At 38.4% G+C, this 25,638-nt stretch overlaps 1 protein-coding gene across 2 annotated transcripts in view; it reads right to left on the bottom strand.

Moving 5' to 3' along the window:
- Positions 1 to 6,191: 6,191 nt before the first annotated feature.
- PPIL4 (peptidylprolyl isomerase like 4) overlaps positions 6,192 to 25,638 on the bottom strand; it is a 35,173-nt gene continuing 15,726 nt past the window's right edge. Inside the window, exons 10-14 of one of the 2 annotated variants that reach the window (XR_011434487.1) lie at positions 22,585 to 22,696; positions 18,522 to 18,618; positions 13,746 to 13,893; positions 8,969 to 10,001; positions 6,192 to 7,496 (exon numbers count right to left, since the gene is read on the bottom strand). Coding sequence is in view for 1 of the 2 variants with exons in the window: in XM_001915626.5 (XP_001915661.2) it covers positions 9,750 to 10,001; positions 13,746 to 13,893; positions 18,522 to 18,618; positions 22,585 to 22,696 (609 nt within the window). In the remaining variant the exon portion in view is untranslated. Of the gene's footprint in view, positions 10,002 to 13,745; positions 13,894 to 18,521; positions 18,619 to 22,584; positions 22,697 to 25,638 lie in introns of both variants that reach the window. The other variant, XM_001915626.5, reaches the window with a different exon arrangement.

The following is a 25,638-nucleotide window of genomic DNA, read 5'->3' as shown; positions in this document are numbered from 1 at the left end:
GCTCTGGTTTCACGACAACAAAGCAGCATTTCTGTAACTTCTCTTTTTACACAAGCCCTCTTGCTAGTATGTTACAGCATTTGCAATCCTTTATCAGTCTCGAGATTCCTAGTATCCTAGGCAAAATAAATAACAGCAATACAACTTCTTAATTGCACAAAAAACATCTCTCAAAAACTGCCCATCTGCCCATTCAATGCACAAGGAATAGCACAGGAGGCAAACACAAAATTCAACCTAATTAGTGGTCCTATATGAGCGAGATAGGGGAAGAATAAAGATTGCCCCATTAGAAAGAATACTTGAGATCACTTGCTTTAAAAAAAAGGCAATTCTGAAAATTAAGGGGATCTCCATATTCTATCATTTAACAACAGGAAGCAAAAGCTTCTCTGAAATTTCCCATCAAAACACGGTTTCATAGCAACAACTACTGAAAGGGGAGTGATTTCGATTTTACTGTCTATGATTCATTCTTTGTGACTCAATCTAGATGGGTAAGAAATGTCAAACTGGAGATTAAAATGTTTTTATGAGGAGTGAAAAACACGGATATGAAATATATCTTTCAGTAAGTAAAAAGTAACCAATTTATTAAAAGACATTAGTACAAGTATGGATCTATTAAAAGTTCTCTACTTTGAGCCTTTAAGAGTTCTGATCGAACTCTTTGAAAATTCAACTGGTAAGAGAGGTCCGCCTGAGACTTTAAAATAAAGTTATAATGAATGAGCAATTTTAGTCTCAAAATAACTATTCTTTTCCTTTTAATACAAAAATACCTATCTACAGCTCACTCAATATTTTTCAGTTTGAGCAAAAGTGGGTAGGACATATTACTGGAGCCTGGTTTTCAGAGGTCACCTAAAACCCAGAGAAGCGAAACAGAAGACACAGGAAACAGGGCCATTTACCCTAGATGTCAGTAAGAGCCCCACGGCCGCCCTGGATCTAGTCAAAGACACTTGAGGGACACTGAGACCAGAGGTCACTGCCTTTAAGATGACTTTCTGATTAACAGAACTCATGCTTCCATTCACACACCTTTGTTAAAACTACAGTCTCTCATACCTAAAATATCAGCTTTTGCAATTAAGGATATCTTTTCCTTGAAATGCTAGGTTCAGAACTTTCTACGACTTCTATTTTTCCCGCTGAACCTACTGCATTCAAGTTTGTTATCAGTAGGTAATTTCTTCTCATTATTCCTATCACATTCAACCATCATTTCTCTCTTGCTCATTCATTCTTTCAGACCACGTTTTAGAATCATCTGTATGGACAATACTTGTTTGTCTATGTTCAGGGCGAGAGTTTCTTATGCCATTACAATTTTTCCTGTGGATGGCTAAGAATTATGCACAACAGTAGAGAGACATCTGCTCTTAGCAGTATGGTGGACTGGATATTCTGAATTGTGACCATTCCCATCCCCCACCCGGCTCCCTGTAAAACATCCACATGACAGGTAGATAACAGCAGTCACTACTTTATGACTGAGAGACACGTTCGATGACTTTATGCACTGATGAGACTGCAAGACAGTTAGGGAAATTCCTCAAGACCCAACAATGCATTAATAAAATGGTAAACAAACCACCAGCCCTGAATATAAAGCTTTGCAGACTGAGGGTCTCAGGCCACAGTGACAAGAGGTGTTGCTCAAGACTAGACTTTGAGCCTGAGAGTTGGGAAGCTGAATCTAAGATTTCCCATGAAGCTAGGAGACTATAAGCGCTCACCATCAGAGAAAGACGAGGTTAGAAAAACACATCTGCGGGCATCTTCCCAGCCTGCAATGGAGACGGCCACTTACTAACAGACTTGTGCCCCCGATATCTTGTTAACCCTCACTGTGGCCTATGATTCAGAAGTACACTGTGCATGCACATGGAAACTCCCGGCCAAGAAACCAAAGTAGCCACAAGTGATAGCACCACCTGGAGCTGAAAGGCAAATACAAATCCTCTTCGGAGAAAAGCCTCCTCAATTTAGGTACCTTAGGAGTCCCAAATTATATATTCCCAATTAAAAAAAAAAATCAGAAACACACAAGAAGAAAAGCCACCATGCACGAGAGTTAGCAGAAAAAAATTTAAAGATTTTAATTCTAAAGGAATTAAGGTATTTTAATTGTTAAAAATACAATACAGTCGGGGCTGGCCCCGTGGCCGAGTGGTTAAGTTCGCGCGCTCCGCTGCAGGCGGCCCAGTGTTTCATTGGTTCGAATCCTGGGCGCGGACATGGCACTACTCATCAGACCACGCTGAGGCAGCGTCCCACATGCCACAACTGGAAGGACCCACAACGAAGAATATACAACTATGTGCCGGAGGGGGGGGCTTTGGGGAGAAAAAGGAAAAAATAAATCTTTAAAAAAAAAAAAAAATACAATACAGTCATGTGCCACATAAGGATGTATTGGTCAACGATGGACCACAGGTACGACAGCGGTCCCATAAGACTAGTACCATGCAGCCTAGATGTGTAGTAGGCTATATGATCTAGGTTTGTGTAAGTGCATTCTGTGATTTTTGCACAATGACAAAATTGCCTAACAAAACATTTCTCAGAATGTAGCCCTGTCGTTCAGCGATGCATGACTGCATAAAGTAACCATGTAAATTGAGTGGAAATAAATGAGCAAGGAACAAAAGAAAATCAAAATAACCAAATAAATTTGACAAAGAATCAAAGAGAACTGCTAAAAATGAATCACTGAAATTAAAAACTCAGTGGATGGGTTAAATAGTAAATTGGGCTTATATGAAGAAAGAAAGAATGGTGACTTGGACTACAGACCTGAAGGAATTATTCAGAATGCACCATATGGAAAACAGGAGAGTGAAGACACAAAGAACAGAATAAAGAGGGAGGCCTAACATAAAACTGATCAGGACTGCAAAAGGAAAGAATAAAATGGATAGGGGAGAGGCAATATTTGAAGCGAAAATGGTAGAGAAAGTTCTAGAATAACGAAAAATATGAGGCTGTCGACATAGGAAATGATATACCAAGAAAGAGAAATAAACCCATATTTAGATACATCATAGAACAATGCTAGAACACCAAAGACTAAGAAAACTTAAAAGCAGCTAGAGCCTTTTCAACAAATGGTGTGAGAGCAAGTGATGTCCATAAGCGAAAAAAAAAAAAAAAAGAACCTTGACCTATGTATCACATCTTACTCAAAAAGTAACTCAAAATGGATCACAGCCTGAAATGGAAAACTACGAAACTTTTAGAAAAAGTTTCGAAAAAGAAAAGTAGGAGAAAAACTTCAGGATCTAGGACTAGACAAAGTGTTCTTACTTTTGACCCCAAAAGCTTGGTCCATAAAAGGAAGTGAACTTTCGTAAAATCTTTTGCCCTGCAAAGACCCAGTTAAGAAGAAGAAAAGACAAGCTACACACTGGCAGAAAATATTTGCAAACAATATATCCAGCAAAGAACTAGTATCTAGAATATATAAAGAACTCTCAAAACTCAAAAGTAAAGGGGGCCAGCCCCGTGGCTGAGTGGTTAAGTTCGTGCACTCGGCTTTGGCAGCCCAGGGTTTCGCCGGTTCAAATCCCGGGCATGGACATGGCACCGCTCATCAGGCCATGCTGAGGCGGCGTCCCACATACCACAACTAGAGGGACCTACAACTAAAAATACACAACTATGTACTGGAGGTCTTTGGGGAGGAAAAAGGAAAAAAATAAAATAAAATCTTTAAAAAAAAAAAACCTCAAAAGTAAAAACAAAAAAATCCAATTAGAAATGGGCAAAGAACATGAAGAGACATTTTACCAAACAGGATATGAAGATGGCAAAATGAAGACATGAAAAGATGTTCAACATCATTAACAATTAGCATAGAGGAAATTAAAACCACAGTGAGATACCACTCTACATCTATCACAACAAAGCATAGTGAAAACACCATACTGGCAAGGACGTGGAGAAACTGGATCACTCATTCATTGCTGGTGGGAAGGTAAAACATTATGACCACTCTGGAACACAGTCTGGCAGATTCTTAAAAATCTAAACATGCAATTATCATTTGACTCAGTAATTATACTCCTGGGCATTTAACCAAGAGAAATTAAGATGTATGTTCACACAAAAGTCAGTAGCTGCTTTATGCATGCTAGCCCCAAACTTGAACAACCCAGGTGTCCTTCAATGGATGAACAGTTAAACTGTGCTACGCTCATACCATGAAATACTACTCAGCCATAGAAGCAAATGAACTGAGGCCGGCCCCATGGCCAAATAGTTAAGTTCGCACGCTCTGCGTCAGTGGCCCAGGGTTTCACTGGTTCAGATCCCGGGCCACTCATGGCACCACTCAGCAAGCCATACTGAGGTGACATCCCACATGCCACAACTAGAAGGACCTACAGCTAAAACTACACAACTATGTACTGGGGGCTTTGGGGAGAAAAAGGAAAAATAAAATCTTTAAAAATCCCCAAAAAACAAACAAAAAAACAAATGAACTATTGATACGAGTAACAACCTGGAAAAATCTCCAGAGAATCAAGCTGAGTGACAAAAAAGCCAATCTCAAAAGGCTACATATTATGTATTTCCATCCATATAAAATTCTTTAAATGACAACATTATAGAAATGGAGACCAGATTAATTGGCCGCCAGAGACTAGGAGGGAACAGGAGAGGCAGGGAAGTGCGTGTGCAACTTGTAGCGATGGGACTGCTCTGTGTCCTCACTGTGTCAGTGTCACTATCCTGGTTGTGATACTGTGCTACAGTTCTACAAGATGTTACCACTGGGACAAACTGGGCAAAGGGTACACGGGCTCTCTCTGCTTATTTCTTACAATTGCATGTGAATTTACAATTATCTTCAAAATTAAAAGTGTAACAACAAAAACCACAACAATGTTACAAGCATGTCTTTAGAAATGGTTGAAAACTCTTCTAAAATGTGACTATAACCCATGGCATGCATGGTCTTTGTAACTGTTGACATTCCTTTCAGAACTATGAAATGTTACAACTTGTGCTTATGTGGACACATCTTCTGTCTCAGTACCTCAATAAACTTCAATAAAGCCTATTTATACTAAAAAACAGAAACAACAACCAAAAAACAACCAAAAAGAAAAGATACATTACCTGCAAAGGAATGACATCTGGATTGACAATAGACTTCTCCATGGCAGTAACCAAAGTCAAAAGATGGAACAGCTTCCAAGTGTTGAGGAAAAATGACTGTCACCTTAGAATGGCATACATAGAAAACCAACTTTAAAAAACATGGGTGAATTAAAAACATTTTTGATAAACAAAAACTAAGGATTTACCCTGAACAGACTGTCACTAAAGGAACATCAAAGGTCACGTTTCAGGAAGAAGAATTATCGTAGGTGGAAGATCCAAGGTACAAGAAGGACGGTGAGTACAGAAACTGGTTAACGCGTGGGTAAATCTAAACAATTACCGTATAAAAACGATAATGACAATAAAGTCTAAGTTATAAGGTTAAAAATCACAAGCTAAGACTAAAACATTGGAAGATTACAGCACAAAAGTTGGAAGGGGGTGACTTACACCTAAAGGTTTCCGAGACCTTCAATTAGAGAGGAAAGTGAAGATACCGACACTGCATTGTAAGTATGGACGGTAAAATTCAAAGCCAATTCCCCAAAACAAAAAAGATGGTGGAGTAGAATTTTTAAAAAATGTTTTGAGTTGATTCAAAAGAAAATGAGGGGGAACAAAACAAAACAAAAAGCACAAAATAAAACGGCAGGAATAAATCCAAATAGATCAGTAAACAATCAGCACTAAACCATCAAAGTTAGGATTGAAAATAATCCATTATACTAGATGCTGTTTCTGAGACACACTAAAGCCTAAGCGCTGAGTCAGACAGAATTAAGAGGACAGTAAGAGACGCACTAGATACTCCATGAGCAACTTCACGTCAATAAATTAACAAACTTCAATTAAAATGACAAATTCCAAGAAAAATGTAATAACAAAATGACTAAACACTCAAGAGAACCAGAAAGACTAATAATTCTATAGTCACTGAAAATCTAATCATTAGTTAAGTTTTCTCACAAAGGAAATATAAAGTTGAGATGATTTTATATCATACACATATACATACACACATACATACACACATACATCTGAATACGGATTAAAGATTTAAATCTAAAAAACAAAGCTTTATTTATAGCTTTTAGAATATAGGAGAATATCTTTATTAAGCATTTCTTAAACAAAATACAAAAAGCACAAAACACAAAGGGAAAGGCTAATAAATTCGACATTAAATTGAAAAATGTCTGGCTAAAATGCATAATCTAATTCTAATCAATGGTCTAGACCTAGCTTCCCGTTCACAGGAAACAGAGAGGCTGGAGGATACCATGAAGATACCATCAAATAATTCCAGAATGTGGAACATTCTACAAAGCAACTGACCTGAACTCTTCAAAAGTCAATGTCACAAAAAAAGGGGGGGTGGAGGTGGATGGATGGGTAGAAAACTCTTCTAGATTAAGAGAATAAAATGAAAAAACAACAGACAATGCATGTACCTTGATTGAGTCTGGGTTTAAAAACAAATCAACACCTAAAAACGACATTATTAGGACAATCAGGGAAATTTGAATATAGACTATATATTACATATTATGGAATTATTGTTAATTTTCTTAAGTGTGATAAGAGTATTGTGGTTATATAGGACATTTGCTTTTTAGGAAATGCATGGTAAAATATTGAAAGGTGAAATGATGTTTCCAATTTACTTTCAAATTTTTCAACAAACTGTTATTAACTGTTAAATCTGGATGGAGTGTATACGGATGTTGGTTATGTTTTTGTGTGTTTCTACATATGTATGAAAATTTTCATATTAAAAAGTTGAGGGAGGGGCTGGCCTGGTGGTGCAGCAGTTAAGTGCACACTTTCCTCTTTGGCAGGCTGGGGTTCGCTGGTTCAGATCCTGGGTGTAGACATGGCACTGCTTAGCAAGCCATGGTGTGGTAGGCGTCCCACATATAAAGTTGAGGAAGATGGGCACGGATGTGAGCTCAGGGCCAGTCTTCCTCAGCAAAAAGAGGAGGACTGGCAGCAGATGTTAGCTCAGGGCTAATCCTCCTCAAAAAAAAAAAAAAAGGGAAGGGAGGATTTAAAACTTGTGCTCTTCCAAGGTCATCAACAGAAAGGTGAAAAAACAGCCATAAACCAAGAGATGTCTGCAACATCTAATAGTAAAAACAGACTGACATTCACAATCTATAAAACAACTCCTTAAAGATATCTGTAAGAAAAAGACAATATAAAATGGGCAAAAGACAGGAAACAAACTTTTCACAGAGAGCATTCAAGAATGAATACAATGCATATGAAAAGATGCTCAATCTTCTTAGCATTTAGGAAATTCAAACAATGGGACTGCCACTCTGGCCCAAATGGAGTGACACAGGCAGGATCCACCTTCCCCGTCTTGAACAACTGAACACCTGTACAAAAGACACACAACAAAGTTTTTCAGACATTGGCCAACAGCCAGTGCAAGACAGCGCCTCTTGAGAGAAGGAAAACAAAGGAGAGTCCTACAGCTGCCCGAGCTCTCTGTGCAGTTTCCAGGCTGTAGCACTAGGACAGGGACATGAATCCAAAGAGCCTGGGAGTCTCCCTGTGTAGAGAGCTGAGGGAGCCACGGTAAAACCCACAGGGCAGAGTACTAGCGAGGAGGGAGCCACAGAGGAAGAGTTCCAGATCTACACAGGGTTCCCCAGGTCGTCAGCTAAATACCAATCAGCGTATGCACATGAGGAGACAGCCCAAGAGTGAGAACGAACCACCAGAAAGGAACAGGCGGGACAATTTGGGAGTTCACATAGGGCACAGAAGACGTCTTCCCAACAGCCAGAGTGGAGAAATCTCACAACAGACCAGACACAGGGAAGATTATTCAGAAGGCATTACCTCAGTAGTGGGCCAAATGAGCCCCAATTAAAGGCTGTTCTGGTCCTATCTCATTAAGCTTAAAAGCAAGCTATGAAAGGATCAAACCGCTTCCAAGTAACTTAATCATGTCCCAGAACAAAGCTCAACATATTTAAAGGAACAGAAGAAACTCCAGCACCCAAGAATGTAAAATCTAAAAATTACCAGACACGCAAAGAAGGAAATTACAACCCAATAACGAGGGGAAAAAAGTCAATCAACAGAAACAAACCAAAAATGACACAGATGACCGAACAGTCAAGCACATTAAAACAGCTACTATAAATATACTCCAGGTGTTCAAAAAAATAGAGAAAAGTGTGAGCATGGTAAGGAAAGACATGGAAGATATTGAAAACACCCAAATGGAAAGTCTAAAGATTAAAAACATAATGCCTGAGGTGAAAAATACCCTGGACGGGATTAACAGGAGATTAGATACCTCAGGACAAAGGATTAATGAACTTGAGGACATAGCAATGGAAACTATCCCATTTGGAACACAGAGAGAAAAAGAGACTTAAAAAAACAAACAGAGCATCAGCATGCTGTGAGACAATTTCAAGTGGCCTAACATCCAGTTGGAGTCCCAGAGGGAAAGGAGGGAGAGGAAAGGAGAGACAGAAAAAATGTTAGGCAAAAATTTTCCAGATTTGATGAAAACCACATAATCACGGGTAATCAGCCCCAGCAGAAGAAACATGAAAAAAACTACACCATAAACATTATAATCAAATTGCTTAAAGGCAGTGATAAAGAGAAAACCTTAAAAGCAGCCAGAGAAAAAGAACACATTTAGAAGAATAAAGATAAGAATAATAGCAGTCCTCTTGCTGGAAACCACAATAAAATACCACTTAACATCCACTAGACTGTCAAAATTAAAAAGTCTAAAATTAAGAAGTGTTGGAGATGATGGGAAACAGAGGTAACCACACAGTGCCAGGAGGCGTATAAAGCGTAGACTATAATTTGGCTGTACCTGGTAAAGATGAAGATGTCCACACCACAGGACCAAGCACATCACTCCTAGATACAGAATGTTCACAGCAGCATCGTTTGCAACAGCAAAAATAAAACAAATAAACCCCCAAGTCCATCAGCAGAGCAACAGATAAACTGCGGTCTATTCACAAAACTACAGAGCAATAAAAATGAGTGAGTCTCAAAAAATACTAAGTTGAAAAAAGTAAGTCATAGAGGTAAACATACCTTACATCATTTATATAAAATTCAAAACATACAAAACTTAACATTTCATTTAGGGATACACACATACGTTGTAAAACTACAATAAACAAGAGAATAACAAACACAAAATTCATAATAATAATTACTTGAGAAGGAGAGGGCACATGGGGGACTTCTAAAAGGCAGGGAACATTCATTTCCTAAGCTGGATGATGGATGCACAGACAGTTCTTCTTCTTTATACCTTATATACACATTTGTATATTTTCGTAGCTATGAAATACTTCATTTAAAAAAAGAAGAGTGGAAAATGTGAAAGACTTTAAAAATGAAGACTACTGTTTATGTATAACAATAAAATTAGCATAAAAAAGTATACAAAGAAAATGTTCGATTCTTTATTGTCTTTCTGCTCCCTATACAATCAATATTAATCTAAAAAGGCCAGAATCCTAGTGTGAAAAAAATAACAAGCAGAGTCTTTGACTGCTTTGACACAAACTCTGAACTTCTGGTACTCTAAATCAGACAAGGGTGAATCTGTTAGCCACGCATGTCTGATTCTTCATCGTTCATCTGTACTTAGATTTTTCTTTATCTTTGGATTTCTTGGGACTCCTGCTTCGGTCTCTCTTCTTACTCCTTTCTCGTTCATACGGATCAGTCTGGTATTTAGATTTGTGACTATTACTATAGTGACCATCCCTTTCTCGAGATCGGCTACGACTTCGGTTTTGAGGTCGGTCCCTCTTTTCACTCTTTTGTTTCTCCCAACAGCTTTCTTCTTCTTCATAGTGACCAAACCCCATCTCCCTGTAGATATCCTGTCAAAGGAATGGAGAGTTACAAGTGAATTGGTAAAATCATCATTTTGTGGGCACCTGTCAATTAATAAAACTTAGTCCACCATTAGCAAGCAGTCGAAACAGCTCAAATTTGAACACTACCACTAACGCCAAGAATCTCATAAATTACAAAGCAAAAATAATTCAGAAAAAGGTTTAAGCATTTTTCTTATCAATCTCACTGCTTTGTATCTATTATTTCAGCTGAACTGAAGATCAGACCCCCAAACAAGGAACTAAAATAGCCCAAAGCAGATGAGAACAAGTCTTTAGAGAAAAATGGCAATACTAAGAATTCTGGTGGTATGTGGTCACCTTTCCACCTCCCCCCTCTCCAGAGCCCCCAAACTATGGTCCCATCACTGAGCTGCAATGAAACTACTAAAAGTCCCGTAAGAATCCTATAAAGACATCACTTAAATAACATAGCTGAAAGAGGTCTTAGACATTTCAATTAGTCTAAAAAGAAAAGAAAACACAAACTGCAGACTTTTGTCTGAGCAACAATTTTTAAAGGTTTTATTTTATAACAGCTCGTCTCCAAATCTTCAAATAGATTTTCTTTCTTTAGGCTGACATATGTTTTTACTTAAATAATTATATATTTCTTAAAAACTAGTTATGAAACACTGGAATAATCCACTGCCCCAAAGACAATAAAGTGGGTACATTTAATTTCATTCTTAATAATTAAATAGCTGTAGTAATTTTCCCACATAGAAGAGGGCTAGTTACAACAATTCTATTTCTGCCCATGTCCTATCCCTAATTAAAATGACTATCTCAGCAAGTGGCTAAAATCTAAGGAGACCAGAGCTAATGCTCTTTCAAGAGATAGTTTATAAAGTTCAACTTTCTTAAAAGATTTCTCAGAGGAAAGACAAAATCCTAAGGACTCAACTCCCAAGGCTCCAACTCTACCACCACAGACATTATTATAGTAGATGTAAATGTCAAGGTTTAAAATCCAGAGTGATGGATACCCATGGTTAAGGACTGGGTTTGAAGCAAATGATTGGTAATTGTTCCATATACTGTCTAGCTACTATACATCATAGCTGGCAGAGACTGCAGTATGTGAAAACAGATACAACATGACCGTTATAAGCACAGTATTTGTGGAATACAACATTATAAACTGACTCATGATTTCCCACACAATCCCAATAGTTCTTGTCATTCTATAAGAGTCCTAGACATAGAAAAAGTAGTATTTTAGTTTAACCCTTTACTATTTTCTGGCAAAATATGACATCCCTAGATAAAAGAATTTTTTGTGCATCCTAGAACATACACAAAATGTAAATATCCATGCACTATTCTGTCTATACACCTAGTACTCATTTCTGTATTAGTTGAGATAATAAACTCATAAAATGATTGTAGGCTGATGTATAACTCTATAAAATCTCCAGCACATTTAATAAACTTTTAAAATGGAGAGACTGTTAGCTGATGTGTAACTCTATAAAATCTTCAGCACATTACTATACAAATAGGCACTTGAGTGCTTGAGTGTTTGAAATAAGAGAGATAAAAGGGTTATGCAGAACGTAATTCTTTGAAAATACTGAGGAAGCTGAAAATCTGAAATAGACTGAAACCTTAAAATCTCTCCTACTTGGAGTAGTTTTCAAAGCTACACAAGCTTTGAAGTTGGGCAGCTCTAGGTTCAAATGGTCTTTGTCCTTTAGGAGACGTGTCAAATAAGAAATACTCTTGAGGTTGGATCGATCAGGGAAGGTTTCATAGAGAAGTCAGGACTTGAGGTGAGCCTCAAAGAATGAGTGGCTTTGGGTTTGGATTAGCTGTAAGAAGGCTAATGCGAGGAGCGTAAGTGAAAACTGAAAAGCAGGAAGAAGTAGCCCTGTGTGCACGGAGGAGGAAAGTTCAGGGGGCTGGACTGAGCCATAGGAGAAGAGAGCCTCTGAGGACGTGCGAGCACAGTGCTGAGCGCTGCTGGAGTACAAAACTATCCTCATTCTAAAAATAAGGAAACTGAGACTCAGGAAACCTACACAGGCTGGAGATAATTATTTAGTTGATGAGTAACTTGACACATAAAATCAAAAGGGAGGTGGTATAGAATAATGGGGAAAGAAAACACACACCTGACTGAATCAAAATAAACGTTAAAGTTCCAGCTCTCCCACTAAACTATAAAGCCCACAGGCCTGTGGGGTCAGGACAACTTCATATCAAAGGTGAAAGAAATGAATCAGATGAGCTCTCAGTCCTTCCCAGTATGAACTCTTAAAAATTCTATCATTTTACACATGTAAGACATAAGATGATTAAACTAGCATGTGGCTAAAAAGGAAAGAAAAAAGACACCATGAAATAGCCAATTGAAAGCAATGAACCTAACCTAGCCAATGATTTCATACAAAGCACTCAAAAAAAAGTCTAATCTAACTAGAAGCTATCCTTGCTCAGGCCTCTGGGACTAAATCAAAGATTTAGTTAAATCTAAATCACTCAAATAACATTAAATGATTAAAATGACAGCAAAAAGAGAGTCTCAAATTATAAGAATACTAAACACCCATGAAAACCACAGAGGATTACTGACAATCAGTACGAGTGCTTCTCAGCCAGGCAACCCACAGCTGAGCACTCATTTCCTGTAACCTCAGTAAAACCCAAACCTCAACAACATAGTAACCATCTTTGGAATTAAGACATGAGGTGGAAAAACTAAACAGAGAAGTTTTCGAATTGAACAGTAAGGCTGTCACTCAATAAGAAACAACGAACTTGAAGAAATAAGTTAAAACGTTCTTAGGAAACTATGCTCACTAAGCAAAATACCAAGAAATAGGAAAATTTGAGCTACACCTGAAAATTACCTAGTGCTGAAAATTCCATTTAATGATTCTATTTTTGAGAATGAAATCAAAAGGATAAAAATCAGAGTAATAGGAAAAATTTCGGCCCACTGAAATCTTAAATACGGATGCTGTTCTATTAGAAAGACGAGAAAACTGGTACAGCTATATACTCTCCATCTGTGTCTCTGCTTGACATGCTCGTCCTGAGTTCCTTCTCACCCCTGCCTACTGACATCCTCCGCATTCAGCAGGGCCCAGCTCAAACGTCCTCATGTGGGAAAACAAAAAAGCAAAGGGCTGTAATGCAACCTGCTTTGCATTTAACTGAGAACCAAAATGCAGGCTGGAAATGATTTCTTCTCTTTATAATCAACTTTCTTTGGGGAATTTTTATTATCATTGTCTTAGAAAATGTATTGTTCAGGAAAGCTTTCGGGATGATCAAGTTAATTATGAGTGCTGTTTTTATTTCATATATACAATATGGAAGGCATAAATGTTTTACAGGTCTTAAAACCTCAAGAGCTGTAAGTGCTGTACATAACACTTGGTGATAAAGTAAAATGATAAACGAGAAGAACTTTTTCAGTAAAACCACACTTGTTTTTGATGGGAATAAGTGACTGTCTACAGGTATGGAAATCACTCTTGCTTCACAATGTGGAACTTTATGATATATGAAGTTATTTCAAAAAGAATCTTTTACAATTTGATACACATTCTTGAAAATTAAAGTTCATTACCTCAGTGAAAGCACTCATGTTTTAGAGTTAGGAACACACCACCCCTCTTCAGAACTCTACCTTACCCCCTAAATTACACTGCTGAGGTGTAACTGACAAAGGGATAACATATTTATTCCTCCACAGCTAAGGCTGGACGTTAGAAGTACCTGGTTAGTATTTTTGATTGGCATGTAGTCTTCATCTTCTTTTTCTTCAGAGCAGTGACGGGTTTTCTTCTTGTGTTTTTTACTTGTATGGGAGTGACTTGATTTTGAATCTTCTGCCTGCTCATCTAGTACAAGATCATATTTTGTACTGCAGCAGCTAGTTAAGGACAAATGTGAGAAGTGATACTGGTAACACATCAAAACATAAGATTCTGGTAGACAAAGACCATGAGGCTAAAGGTAACTTTTTAAAGCAAAAAGCATCTCACAAACAGAGGTTTATTTCTAAGACAAAACTAACTCATATTTTTTTTCATTACATAGTGAGGAAAAATGGAAAGAACCCTGATCTTAAATAAACAGTTAACAATCACTAAGTGTGCAAAAAATATGGAGGGGGGGACTCTATCCATACATGAAAATGTAAGTAGCATAAAAAATAAGGAAACATATTTATCAATAATGAAGAAACTTAAACTTAGAAAATGAGGCATATCTTTAACTAGAAAAAATTAAGTTATTACAAACCCCAATGCCTGAGAAGGTATATAAGGTAAAAGGTACATTCATGGGACTGACTCTTTTGAAGTGCAAATTAGCTCACCCTTATAGGAGGAAATTTAGCAATGCATATTAACAGTTATGTTTAAATTGAAGAATTTATAAAACATTAAAATAAGTTAAATGACAAAGGTATACAGAATAGAATTATTTTTAATAACAGAAACTGAGAACAAAAGCCCAATAATGAAGATGTATTTAAAAACAGTGTAGTACTTCAACATAATATATTATAAAGGAAGTTATTAATAATGATAGACGAATGCTATGGAAAACCTGGAAAGGTGTTTATGAGAAATTAAAAGTGAAAAAAGTTTGAAGCAAAAACTGTTATATACCATACACTGATTATAACTTTAGAAAACTTTAGAAAAGATCAAGGCTTCAAAGGAATAAGGAGAAATAAAAAGTATCGTTTGTCCAGGTGGTAGATCCATGGGTGCATCTTTTTTTAATTTCACATAAATGTGTTATAAAAATTGTGATGTATTTTGACTCAAAGAGCTAAGTATTTTCTCTAATAGACTATTGTCTTAGAATAAGAGTGAATGTAACACTATTACAATCTCTGCTGAAAATAATCTCAAATTCTAAAATAGATTTTGCGGAAGGCTGACAAGGGCTAGAACAGTGGTTTTCAAAAGAAAGCTGATGAGGAAGCCCAACACGCAGGGCTATTTTAGTGCACGTGGGACTAGAGTAATCGCAGACACACTTCCCTCGGGACTGGAGTTTCACGTCTGTTTTCAGGATGCTGAAGCTCTATGCTTTCCTCAGGGATGTCTCGCCTCTACATAAGATTAAACAGGAAAACACTGTACCTTCTGGCTTTTTACAAGGCTAGTCAGCCTGTTCCATCTTCTTATTACTCCATTATCTCTAACTTCTTTTCTTCCTGATAACATGTCACCCAGTTTCCAGAGTAGCTTCTGGATCTTCCTTTTTCAGATACAAATTCAAGAGCCCTCACCTAGTGTGCGCTTTATACAAGCTGCTCCCTCTGTCCAAAATGCTTCGGAGCAGTTTTTTTCAAAGTGCTGATCATAATCCCTCAATGGGGTGCAAAATCCATTTATTGTGTCTCAGCTAGCATTTTTAACAACACAGGATAAAAAATGGAGTGCATGGCACCTAATAAAAATACCATGACATTTTTGTTTCAGTTATGCGTGCATGGCAATGGTTACACTGGGATTGTGCTTAGCCAAGATATAAACTGTATTTTTTTCCCCCTGCTTTTTCCTCCCCCAATCCCCCCCGTACATAGTTGTATACTTCTAGTTGTGGGTCCTCCTAGTTGTGGCATGTAGGATGCCGCCTCAATGTGGCCTGATGATCGGTGCCATGTCCACGCCCAGGATGCGAACCGGTGAAACCCTGGGCCACCGAAGGCGAAGCACACGAACTTAATCACTCGGCCACGGGGCCGGCCCCTAAACTGTATTTCTTCAATGACGCATCACAGCGGAAGAAAACAGCACCCCACCCCAGCCCGCCTCTCCCCATATTCAAGCTGCGGCTTTAATGTCACTTCCGTTAGTGTTACTCCTGAGTCCTCCCTGACCCCTCACTTCCATGATAAGTCTTACATCCCACAAATGTACTTTGCAACACTCTAGACATATTGAACCAATGGTAAGTATTTAATGCGTGTTCTTCCCCCGACTCCAACAATAACACCTAAGGTCCATGTAGGCAGGGGCCATGGTTCACTGCTAAACTTGGTACGCCACAGATGCCAAATTAGTATCTGTTGATCACTGTTGCACCACCAAGAATATAGCACTATACCTGTTACAGCATCTCTCTTCTTCCTCTCTTAGCCACTCTCTTCTACTCACCACTACAATCAACACTTTCAGAACCTGTCAAATCTCTCCAAAATCCTTTGAATTAAACACAGATTTGTGATCTCCCTGACCTCTTTTCCCCAGTTTCTTCCCCAAGGTCTAGCCTAGCTAAGTTAAACTTGACTCTCTTTCTACTTCTATTTTTGAATCTTATTAGTAGTCTACATTTACAGCAATTTCTCTTTCTCTCAAGATCCATAAAGCATATCCCCCCATGACTTTTGAACTGACTTAAGATAATTCACACACACACTGGCTTATCTTCTGAATCCCCGTCCCTTGCCAGAGTTACAAAGTAACATAACATACAATGGGGAAATATATATATATATGTATGTATGTATGTAGGTAGGTAGGTAGGTATCTTACATATTATAAACACATGTTCTATCCCTCTATCATTGTACCTGAGATTATAAATGCCTTGATAAGATGAAATCTATCAATTACCAAGAACACAAAGACTATGCTACTGGATCAGATTCATGAATTTACTTTCTCCCGTTCAAGGTTCTATTTGAGAATGGTTAACAGTGACTTGCACCAGGACATGTCTGTCTTCTCCATCAACTTCAAAAGACTAAAAGCAGTGTTCAATACTACCTACATGTGCTTGTTTAAATTTAAATGCATTAAAATTAAGCAAAATTTAAAATTCAGTTCCTCAGTTCATCTCATATGCTCAAAACCACATGTGATTAGTAACTATACTGGACAGTGGAGATACAGATTTCCATCACTGCAGAAAGTTCTATTGGACAGTAGTGGGCCAGACACTGATTCTCAAACATGCCTAGTTTCCCTTCTTAATTCTTAGTAACCTATCCTTTTGAATTTAGAACAGTGTAATCCTACGTATTCTTTCTTTTCAGCCTGAACGACCTCTATGGGGAAATGGCGCCTCCTTCTACTTTATACTCTACCACTGTACTTCTTTTTACTTGTCCAACATACTCCCCTTGTTCCAGCTGCAGTTACTAGTAGTTAGCCTAAATTTCATTTCAAAGCTTTGGTAAATAAACCTCACATATATTCCACCCGCACCTTTTATGATTTTAAGATTTCAATCAGGGGTTGGCCCTGTGGCCGAGTAGTTAAGTTCGTGTGCTCCGCTGCAGGCAGCCCAGTGTTTCGTTGGTTCGAATCCTGGGCGCGGACATGGCACTGCTCATCAAACCACGCTGAGGCAGCGTCCCACATGCCACAACTAGAAGGACCCACGACGAAGAATATACAACTATGTACTGGGGGGCTTTGGGGAGAAAAAGGAAAAAAAATAAAATCTTAAAAAAACAAAAAAGAAATAATAAGATTTCAATCATATCTTTTCCTAATGTTCACCTTTTCAGACTAAATCTTAGCTTACTGCTCAGTCTGTCTGCATGTGAAAGCCTCTTCTCAGGATGATTATGGCAGTGTCCTTCAGAACTTATCCAGCTCTAACAGCCTACAATGCTTTAGGCAATGCAGACAGTCAACACATTTTAAAAAATGAGTATGTAACAGGTCAACCCGATATCACCTTTCCTTAATGAGCACCTGGAAAAGAAATGTCCATACAGTATGGGAAAAGAGAATCCCAAAAACACCAACAGAAACTAGGGAACAAAGAAACCATTTACCAGAAAGAATCACAAAAGAAAGAACCTCTGCAAGGTGTGGAGTGATAGATTTATGATGAGAATATCAATGAACAAATTAAAATGATATAATATGAACAGTATGTTTCAATGCTTCTTGTCTCAACCTAAACCTCGGAAGAACCTAAATAAAATGATCAAGTCAACTGATTTCTTTCTAATCCTATAAAAGTCAACTCTGGCACACAATAGGAGCCCAAGAAATATTTGTTGCTAGACTGACAACATATTATGCAGAAAGAAACAACCTAATCACGTAGGAGAACGACAGGATTTTGTTATCTACATACTCACCGTCTTGAAAGAAGTTAAAACTTCGAGGAGGGTTAGCACAAAGGATTTATCTTAGCTATAACCAAGAAATTTCTGACTATGAGGAATTTAAGACATTACAATTACGTACAGAAAATACAAATCTTACCTGAAGATCTTTTGAGAATAAACGTTAACCTTAACCTAAGAGTAAGGAGGTAAAAGAATTAGGCTAAAGATTCTTTCAGCCCTAACTTTCTCCACACAACAGAGAAGATACTGAAAAAGCAAAGTAAACATGAGACGATGAAAAAAGGTAACAATAAACTACATGATTTTTCCACAAACCGTCTGGATTCAGGAACTTCGTCTCCTACAGCCTTTGTGCCTTGTTCTAACATATCACACAGGACTCTACACAGAGCGCAGGGGTAATGCATACTGCCTGACTGACTGGTTCTTGTGAAGGATACTCTTGTTTGGGCTTTACTTTATCTTTCAGAACCAAATTAGATGGTTTATCTTGTTCCTTCTCATACTCCTTGAAATCACTCTTGGTGTATTTCCCACCTATTTATTAAAAAAAGAACAAAAAAATTTAGTTAAGAAAAATATCTAATTAATCAAGAACATTATTTTATAAGAGGTGTAATATAAGAGCTATTTTATAAGTGACATATATATCCGGGGATAGAAAAAGGCTGAGAAGAGAACAAAAGAATCATAGTAATGCATTCTCCATTATTATTTTAACTGAAATAGATATCCATTTTGTTAGGTAGCTATATGCTGCCACCTAACGATATACATGAATATTACAACCCGACTTTCAAATCCCAAATTACACAGTGAATCCATTCACTGGAAAATAATGCAGTGTTGAAGCAGAGCCACTAAGTCCATGAGAACATTAGGCTCAAGGGAAATTGAGGGCCTGGGACCTGAGTCTGAGATCTGAGAGGCTTGTAAGTTTGGAAGAAGTGAGGCTTCAACGACCTGTGATCTGTCAAAAAAGACACTGCCCAAAATCTCAATAGAGCACCAAGCAGAGAGGGGAGCAGGATGCGTGCAGAAGCTCACTAAAGGGAGGAGGATGCATGCAGAAGCTCACTGAAGGGAGGAGCATGCGCGCAGAGGCTCACTGAAGGGAGGAGGATGCGCGCAGAAGCTCACTGAAGGGAGGAGGATGCGCGCAGAGGCTCACTGAAGGGAGGAGCATGCGCGCAGAGGCTCACTGAAGGGAGGAGCATGCGCGCAGAGGCTCACTGAAGGGAGGAGGATGCGCGCAGAAGCTCACTGAAGGGAGGAGCATGCGCGCAGAGGCTCACTGAAGGGAGGAGCATGCGCGCAGAAGCTTACTGAAGGGAGGAGCATGCGCGCAGAGGCTCACTGAAGGGAGGAGGATGCAGAAGCTCACTGAAGGGAGGAGCATGCGCGCAGAGGCTCACTGAAGGGAGGAGGATGCGCGCAGAGGCTCACTGAAGGGAGGAGCATGCGCGCAGAGGCTCACTGAAGGGAGGAGGATGCGCGCAGAGGCTCACTGAAGGGAGGAGGATGCGCGCAGAGGCTCACTGAAGGGAGGAGGATGCGCGCAGAGGCTCACTGAAGGGAGGAGCATGCGCGCAGAGGCTCACTGAAGGGAGGAGCATGCGCGCAGAGGCTCACTGAAGGGAGGAGCATGCGCGCAGAGGCTCACTGAAGGGAGGAGGATGCGCGCAGAGGCTCACTGAAGGGAGGAGCATGCGCGCAGAGGCTCACTGAAGGGAGGAGGATGCGCGCAGAGGCTCACTGAAGGGAGGAGCATGCGCGCAGAGGCTCACTGAAGGGAGGAGGATGCGCGCAGAGGCTCACTGAAGGGAGGAGGATGCGCGCAGAAGCTCACTAAAGAGACGTGGGAGGGGAGGGCTGTGAGAGCACCAAAGATAAACTGTCTCTACTCTGAAATTCTGGCTTACGAGCACCTTTATTCCTCCTAAGTGCCAAAAATGAAATCAACAATCCCTTCAGAAAAATAGGACCTACTGTTATACCTAGCTAGCCTCCAATGGCAGGGCCAGGAAAGGAGAGAGCACTCACGTGCCCTCTCTACTCTCAAGCCTGGTCTCCGACCAGATGAGGACTCAGTTCCTATCCACGTCCCGAACCTGCTGACTGACCCGCCTTTCCTCTCCCCTCAGCTGCCACGAGGAAATGCTTCTAGCGGGAAAAGTCCAAGACTGAATGCACAAGTAAAGCAAACTGGAGGGACACAGAGAGGAGCTGTGCTTTTGTTTTAGTTGCAGCATGAATGTCATTTATTCACTGAAATTAGCATTATGACAGAGAGGTGTTTCGATTGTGAATCCTAGAGACATCTTGTCATCGGGGCCTTTAAAGAAAGAAGAAAACAGGAATAAAAAAGGGGGCAAGCATCAAAGATGAGAAGAATCTACTTGGCAATACCAGAGGCTCTGGGAACAAAAATGGCCAATAGACAATGTTTCATATAAATGTGAAATAAACTACTGTAAGAGTTAAAATACTTTTAACTGTAACAAACAGACATCATTCCATCACAAAAAAAATATTTGCCATGTGCTTGCCATTAGGAGTCTCTCTAGGGATGAGGGAGTTACGGTATGACAGAAAGAACAATGGATTAAAGTGAGAAGTTCTGGATTCAAATCCTGGCTCTAGTGGAAAATCCCAGGTAAGACATTTATTTCATTTCTCTGAAAGTCATTGTCTTCATTTATGAACTGAAAATAATAGCAAGATTTCACAGAGCTGCTGGAATCATTAAATAAGGCTATAAGGGAAAGTACTTAGCACTATGAACGGTACACAGTACATATTCAATTTACTAAACATGAATCCATAATATATAAAATAATCTCAAAATTAACTGAGATTAAAAACAAACTATTTACATCTGAAAGCCATATAATGTTATAATCCAATGCTACTGCAATAAAAAATACTATATGTTTATGATGGCATATGTGAAACTGAAGCATATCTCCTGTGTGACACTTTATTTTAGAAGAAAACATGAAGAAATTCACTTAAAAGTCATCTTGTAGATAAACTACATTGAAACTGCTTAGGAAGGCAGTATCATTTCTTCAGTAAGTAGACGGCTTAGGAAGACAGAACCCAGAGGGAAAAAAAAACTAGATTTAGGGCCTGTTTAAATCATCAGTTTATGTGACCCTGGGAAAATCAGTTCATAAGATTATGTGTCAAGTTCCTTCCCTGTAATGAGGAATTAAAATAGTGTCTGTTTCACATATAACCCAAATGCTAACACTAAGTTAGCTCTCTAGGAGAGCCCCACACAACTGCTTGGCAGGACTACAGGACCAGAACTGCGTTGCACTAAGCCAGCAGCTCGTCTGTAGTCCCTGAATATACTTCTTTGATTCTTTCATTCCCACAGTTGCAATTATCACATGTGGAAAAAAAAAGAAAGAGTTCATAAAATTCATGGGAAATAAAGAAAAGTGGTATATAAAAAGAAAGTAATCCTAGAATTGCTAGCAAAATTTAGCATCACATGGTGAATAACTGCCAAAGTGAAACTTTTTAAAAACACTGTAGCAAAAATCAAAACCCCTATTATTTCAATCAGCATACCACAGATTCAACCTTAGTTTTGGCATGCTACTACCAGGGATTTATGTGACGCATACATATACATATGTGGGAAACGTCGTATGTACAGGGATAATACACAGAAGAATAAATGATTAGAAACTCAACTGTGCATTAATAGGACTGGTTCAGTAAATTATGATACATACGTTCAACAGAACACTGTGCAGCCACTGAAAAGAATAAACTGTCATTTTATATACTGATATGAACTATCTCTTAGAAACATCATTAAACAAAAAAGACAAACAGAAACGGTATGTAGAGACTGCATCCAGTTGTGCTTTCTTTTTCCAAAGGAGAAAACAACATATATACAGAAAATATATATGGGAAAAAAACATGAAATGAAAGGAAATTCTAAAGATAAAACAAATACATACGTATGTATATTCAAACAATGTAGGTGGAAGTCATAAAAGAAACAGGTGACAGTGGTTACCTCTGAGTAGGGGAATTGGGTAGACGAGGGGCAGGAGTGGAAGGGACACTTTCTTCCACCACCTTTTCATGGACCTTTCAAACCTGTACAATACGACAACTAAAACAAACTTTCAAAAAAAGTTTGCTAAGAGTTTCCCATCTAGAAGAACCAAACCACCACAAACCTTATAATAATGACTTTGGACACATGTCATGTCTGCAGTGGGTAATTCTAAGTAATTTATAACACAGTCAAACATATAAAATATATTCATCATCAGTTTAAAATACACATATACACACTCACACACCCACCCCTCTATCTTATATTCTAGGTGGCAGCTACATAAAACCAGAAATGGCAGGAATGACATCAATGAACATTTCTCCTAATTAACAACACTAGGTCAAAGGAGATACACACACACACACAGAAGCATGCAAAGCAGAACAGAAACAAAGGAAGATGAACCAACATACCTTTTCCTTTCCACTTAACCTTTGCAACAGACTGGCTAAAATCCACATGTATTCTTCTGTCATCTATAAGTACGTTGTCCATTTTGAAGAATGCTTTCTCACAATCTTCTTCCTGACAGTAATTATAAAAACTCAAGCATAAATCTTTATGTAAAAGATTACTGCAGCTAGAATAAATACTGAAAATACAAAAAGTTTATCGTTACTAAACTATTATTTGTATGCTTATTATGCACCAAATGCTGTTAAATGTTTTGCATCTATTACCTTAATTAACTCTGATACCTATGAGGTACTATCTATTATTGTCTCCATTTTCTCAAAGAGAAAACAGAAGTTGGAAAGGTACAGAAGTTGCCAAGGGTCCCGCAGGTGGCAAGGGTGAGGGCCAGGATTCGAACTAAGCCAGTCTGATAGCAGTGGACGTAGATACACTTATCAATCGTGGTGTAGGAGTCCACAGTCCCTTTTACTCAAGACTCAAAAATATCCTGAAAATTCAAAGTTGTCTTTATAAGTTTGGTGTTAAAATCCATTTGACAGCAAAACCTGACCTAATGGGAGGCTACGGCCTTAATCTGCTCACCTAGTATGAATATTCATTTGTTTCACTGCAGAAATATTTTTGTGACTGATTATGGAACCCTGACCCAGAGGAGTATTACATAATCCACAGGTATTTATATATATGTATACACACACACACACAGTATTACCTTTCTAAATTCTGAAAAAGCCTGAATTTGGAAGCACAGCTATTCCCAAGGGTTTTGAATAAGAGACTGCAGGACTGTGATACCAACGTCTGTGCTGTGTAAGGATTTTTCCTGTCAGCAACTTCACAAACCCTGTCTCTCCATTGCTGACACCTGAAGACTAGAAGTGACAGATTTCAATCCAGCACTGATAAATTTTCTCTGATATTCCTACAAACTTAATCTTTAGTCTGCTCACTACTCACTAAAGACCATTCAAAGAGAAACAGATAAAAGAACTAGTTATAATCTTATTTATTTACCATGTATGTCAAGAATTAAATGAATTATAGACTCCATGAAGATATAGACAAAGCTTTATTCATCCTTTTATCTACATCATTTAGAACATCATCTGGCGCATGGTAGGCAATTAACATTACATTTGATGAATCTGAGTGATTACACTTGGGCAGGCATAATTCTATCACTGTGCCATTTCCCCAAAGAAAAAGTTCCCAGATACTTTACACATACGTAGACACCTGATTTATGACAAAGGTGGCACTTCAGGACTGTACAGATAGGACAACTTTTTAGTAAAGTGTGTTGGGTCACCTGGCTATCCAACATAAGAAAAATGAAATTTAACATGATACACATAACACACAAAAATGAAATTACAGATCTACAAGGGAAAGATAATTTCACAACAAAGCTTCTAAAGATAACACAGGAGAATATTTTCATGACTTTGCCATAAGCAAAGATTTTTTTTTTTCTTTTTTGAGGAAGATTAACCCTGAGCTAACATCTTCCGCCAATCTTCCTCTTTTTGCTGAGGAAGACTGGCCCTGAGCTAACATTCATGCTCATCTTCCTCTACTTTTTATGTGGGACGCCTATAACAGCGTGGCTTGACAAGTGGTGTGTAGGTCCACATCTGGGATCCGAACTGGCAAATCCCGGGCCGCCGAAGCAGAATGGGCGAACTTAACCCCTGCACCACTGGGCCAGCCCCCGGCAAAGATTTTTCAAACAGACGATAATAAGGAAGGAAAATACTGACAAACTGAACTAAAAGTGAGAAATTTCTGCTTATCAAAGACATCATTAAAACAAGGGAAAAGGCAATACACAGAGGAGAAGATAGCTGCAACATATATAATCAAAAACGAGCTTGTATCCAGAAAATGTAAAGAATTCTTACAAGTCAATAAAAAGGCAGCCAATCAAAAAGTGTGCAAGTCTTGAACAGTTACACATAAAAAATGGACATTCAAATGGCAATAAACATATGAAAAGGGGCTCAACCAGGGAAATGCAAAATAAAACCACAATAAGATACCACTATGCGCCCATGAGAATGGATAAAATGTAAAAGACTGGTAGAGTTCATAGAGATATGAAATAACAGGGATTCCATTCCACACACTGCTAGTGGAAGTAAAAATTGGTATAACCACTTTGGTAAAGTTATTGGAATTATCTTCTAAAGCTACACCTACCCTATAACACATAAAATCATTCCGGATATATACCCAACAGAAACGCATACGTATGTACACCAAAAGACATGACCGAAATGATTCACAGTAGAACCATTCACAATAGCCAAAAACTGGGAAAGGATCCAAGCGGCCATCAACAGCAGAATGGAAATCTAAATTGTTTTACATACACACAGTGAAATACATGTCAATGAAAATTTACATACACACAATGAAATACCGTATGTCACTGAAAATTAACAAAAAAGTTAACAAGTCACCTGTAGTAACATCTATACATCTTATAAATATAGCACTGAGCAAAAGAAGCTAGATGAAAAAAAAACACACTGTGTTTACATTTACATCAAGTTTAAAATGAGACAAAACTAATCTGTAACGTCACAAGTAGTGGTGATGGGGAAATTATTGGAAGGGGATACAGGGAGGACCTCTGGGATTCTAGTAATTTTTTCTTCTATTAATATTTTATTTCTTGACCTGGGTGGTGATTTACATGAGTGTATTAACTGTGATAATTCTTCAAGCTGTTCACTCAGGAGCTATACATTTTCTTTATGTATTTTATTCTTCAGTTTTAAAAAAATTTTGGATCAGATTATCCAAAGCATAGATATGCAAAACATGCAAAACTTGCCTAACATGCAAAAAATACAGACTCAGTGATGAACACTTACAAAGAGGCTACCACCCACGAGAATTATAAAGTGGACTAAGGTAGCTTAATGATTTTCAAGAAAAGAGAAAAGCTTCAAAAGATCCACCTAAAAATCACTGAATCATGATAAAGAAGCCATAGATTCCAGAACCACCCTATGCTCTGAAGTTGAACTGAACTACGTATTCAT

This window comes from Equus caballus, chromosome 31 (assembly GCF_041296265.1).
Source record: "Equus caballus isolate H_3958 breed thoroughbred chromosome 31, TB-T2T, whole genome shotgun sequence".
Classification (NCBI taxonomy): Eukaryota; Metazoa; Chordata; class Mammalia; order Perissodactyla; family Equidae; genus Equus; species Equus caballus.
Note: the sequence above shows the minus strand (reverse complement) of the source record. Positions and strands in the feature narration are given on the sequence as shown.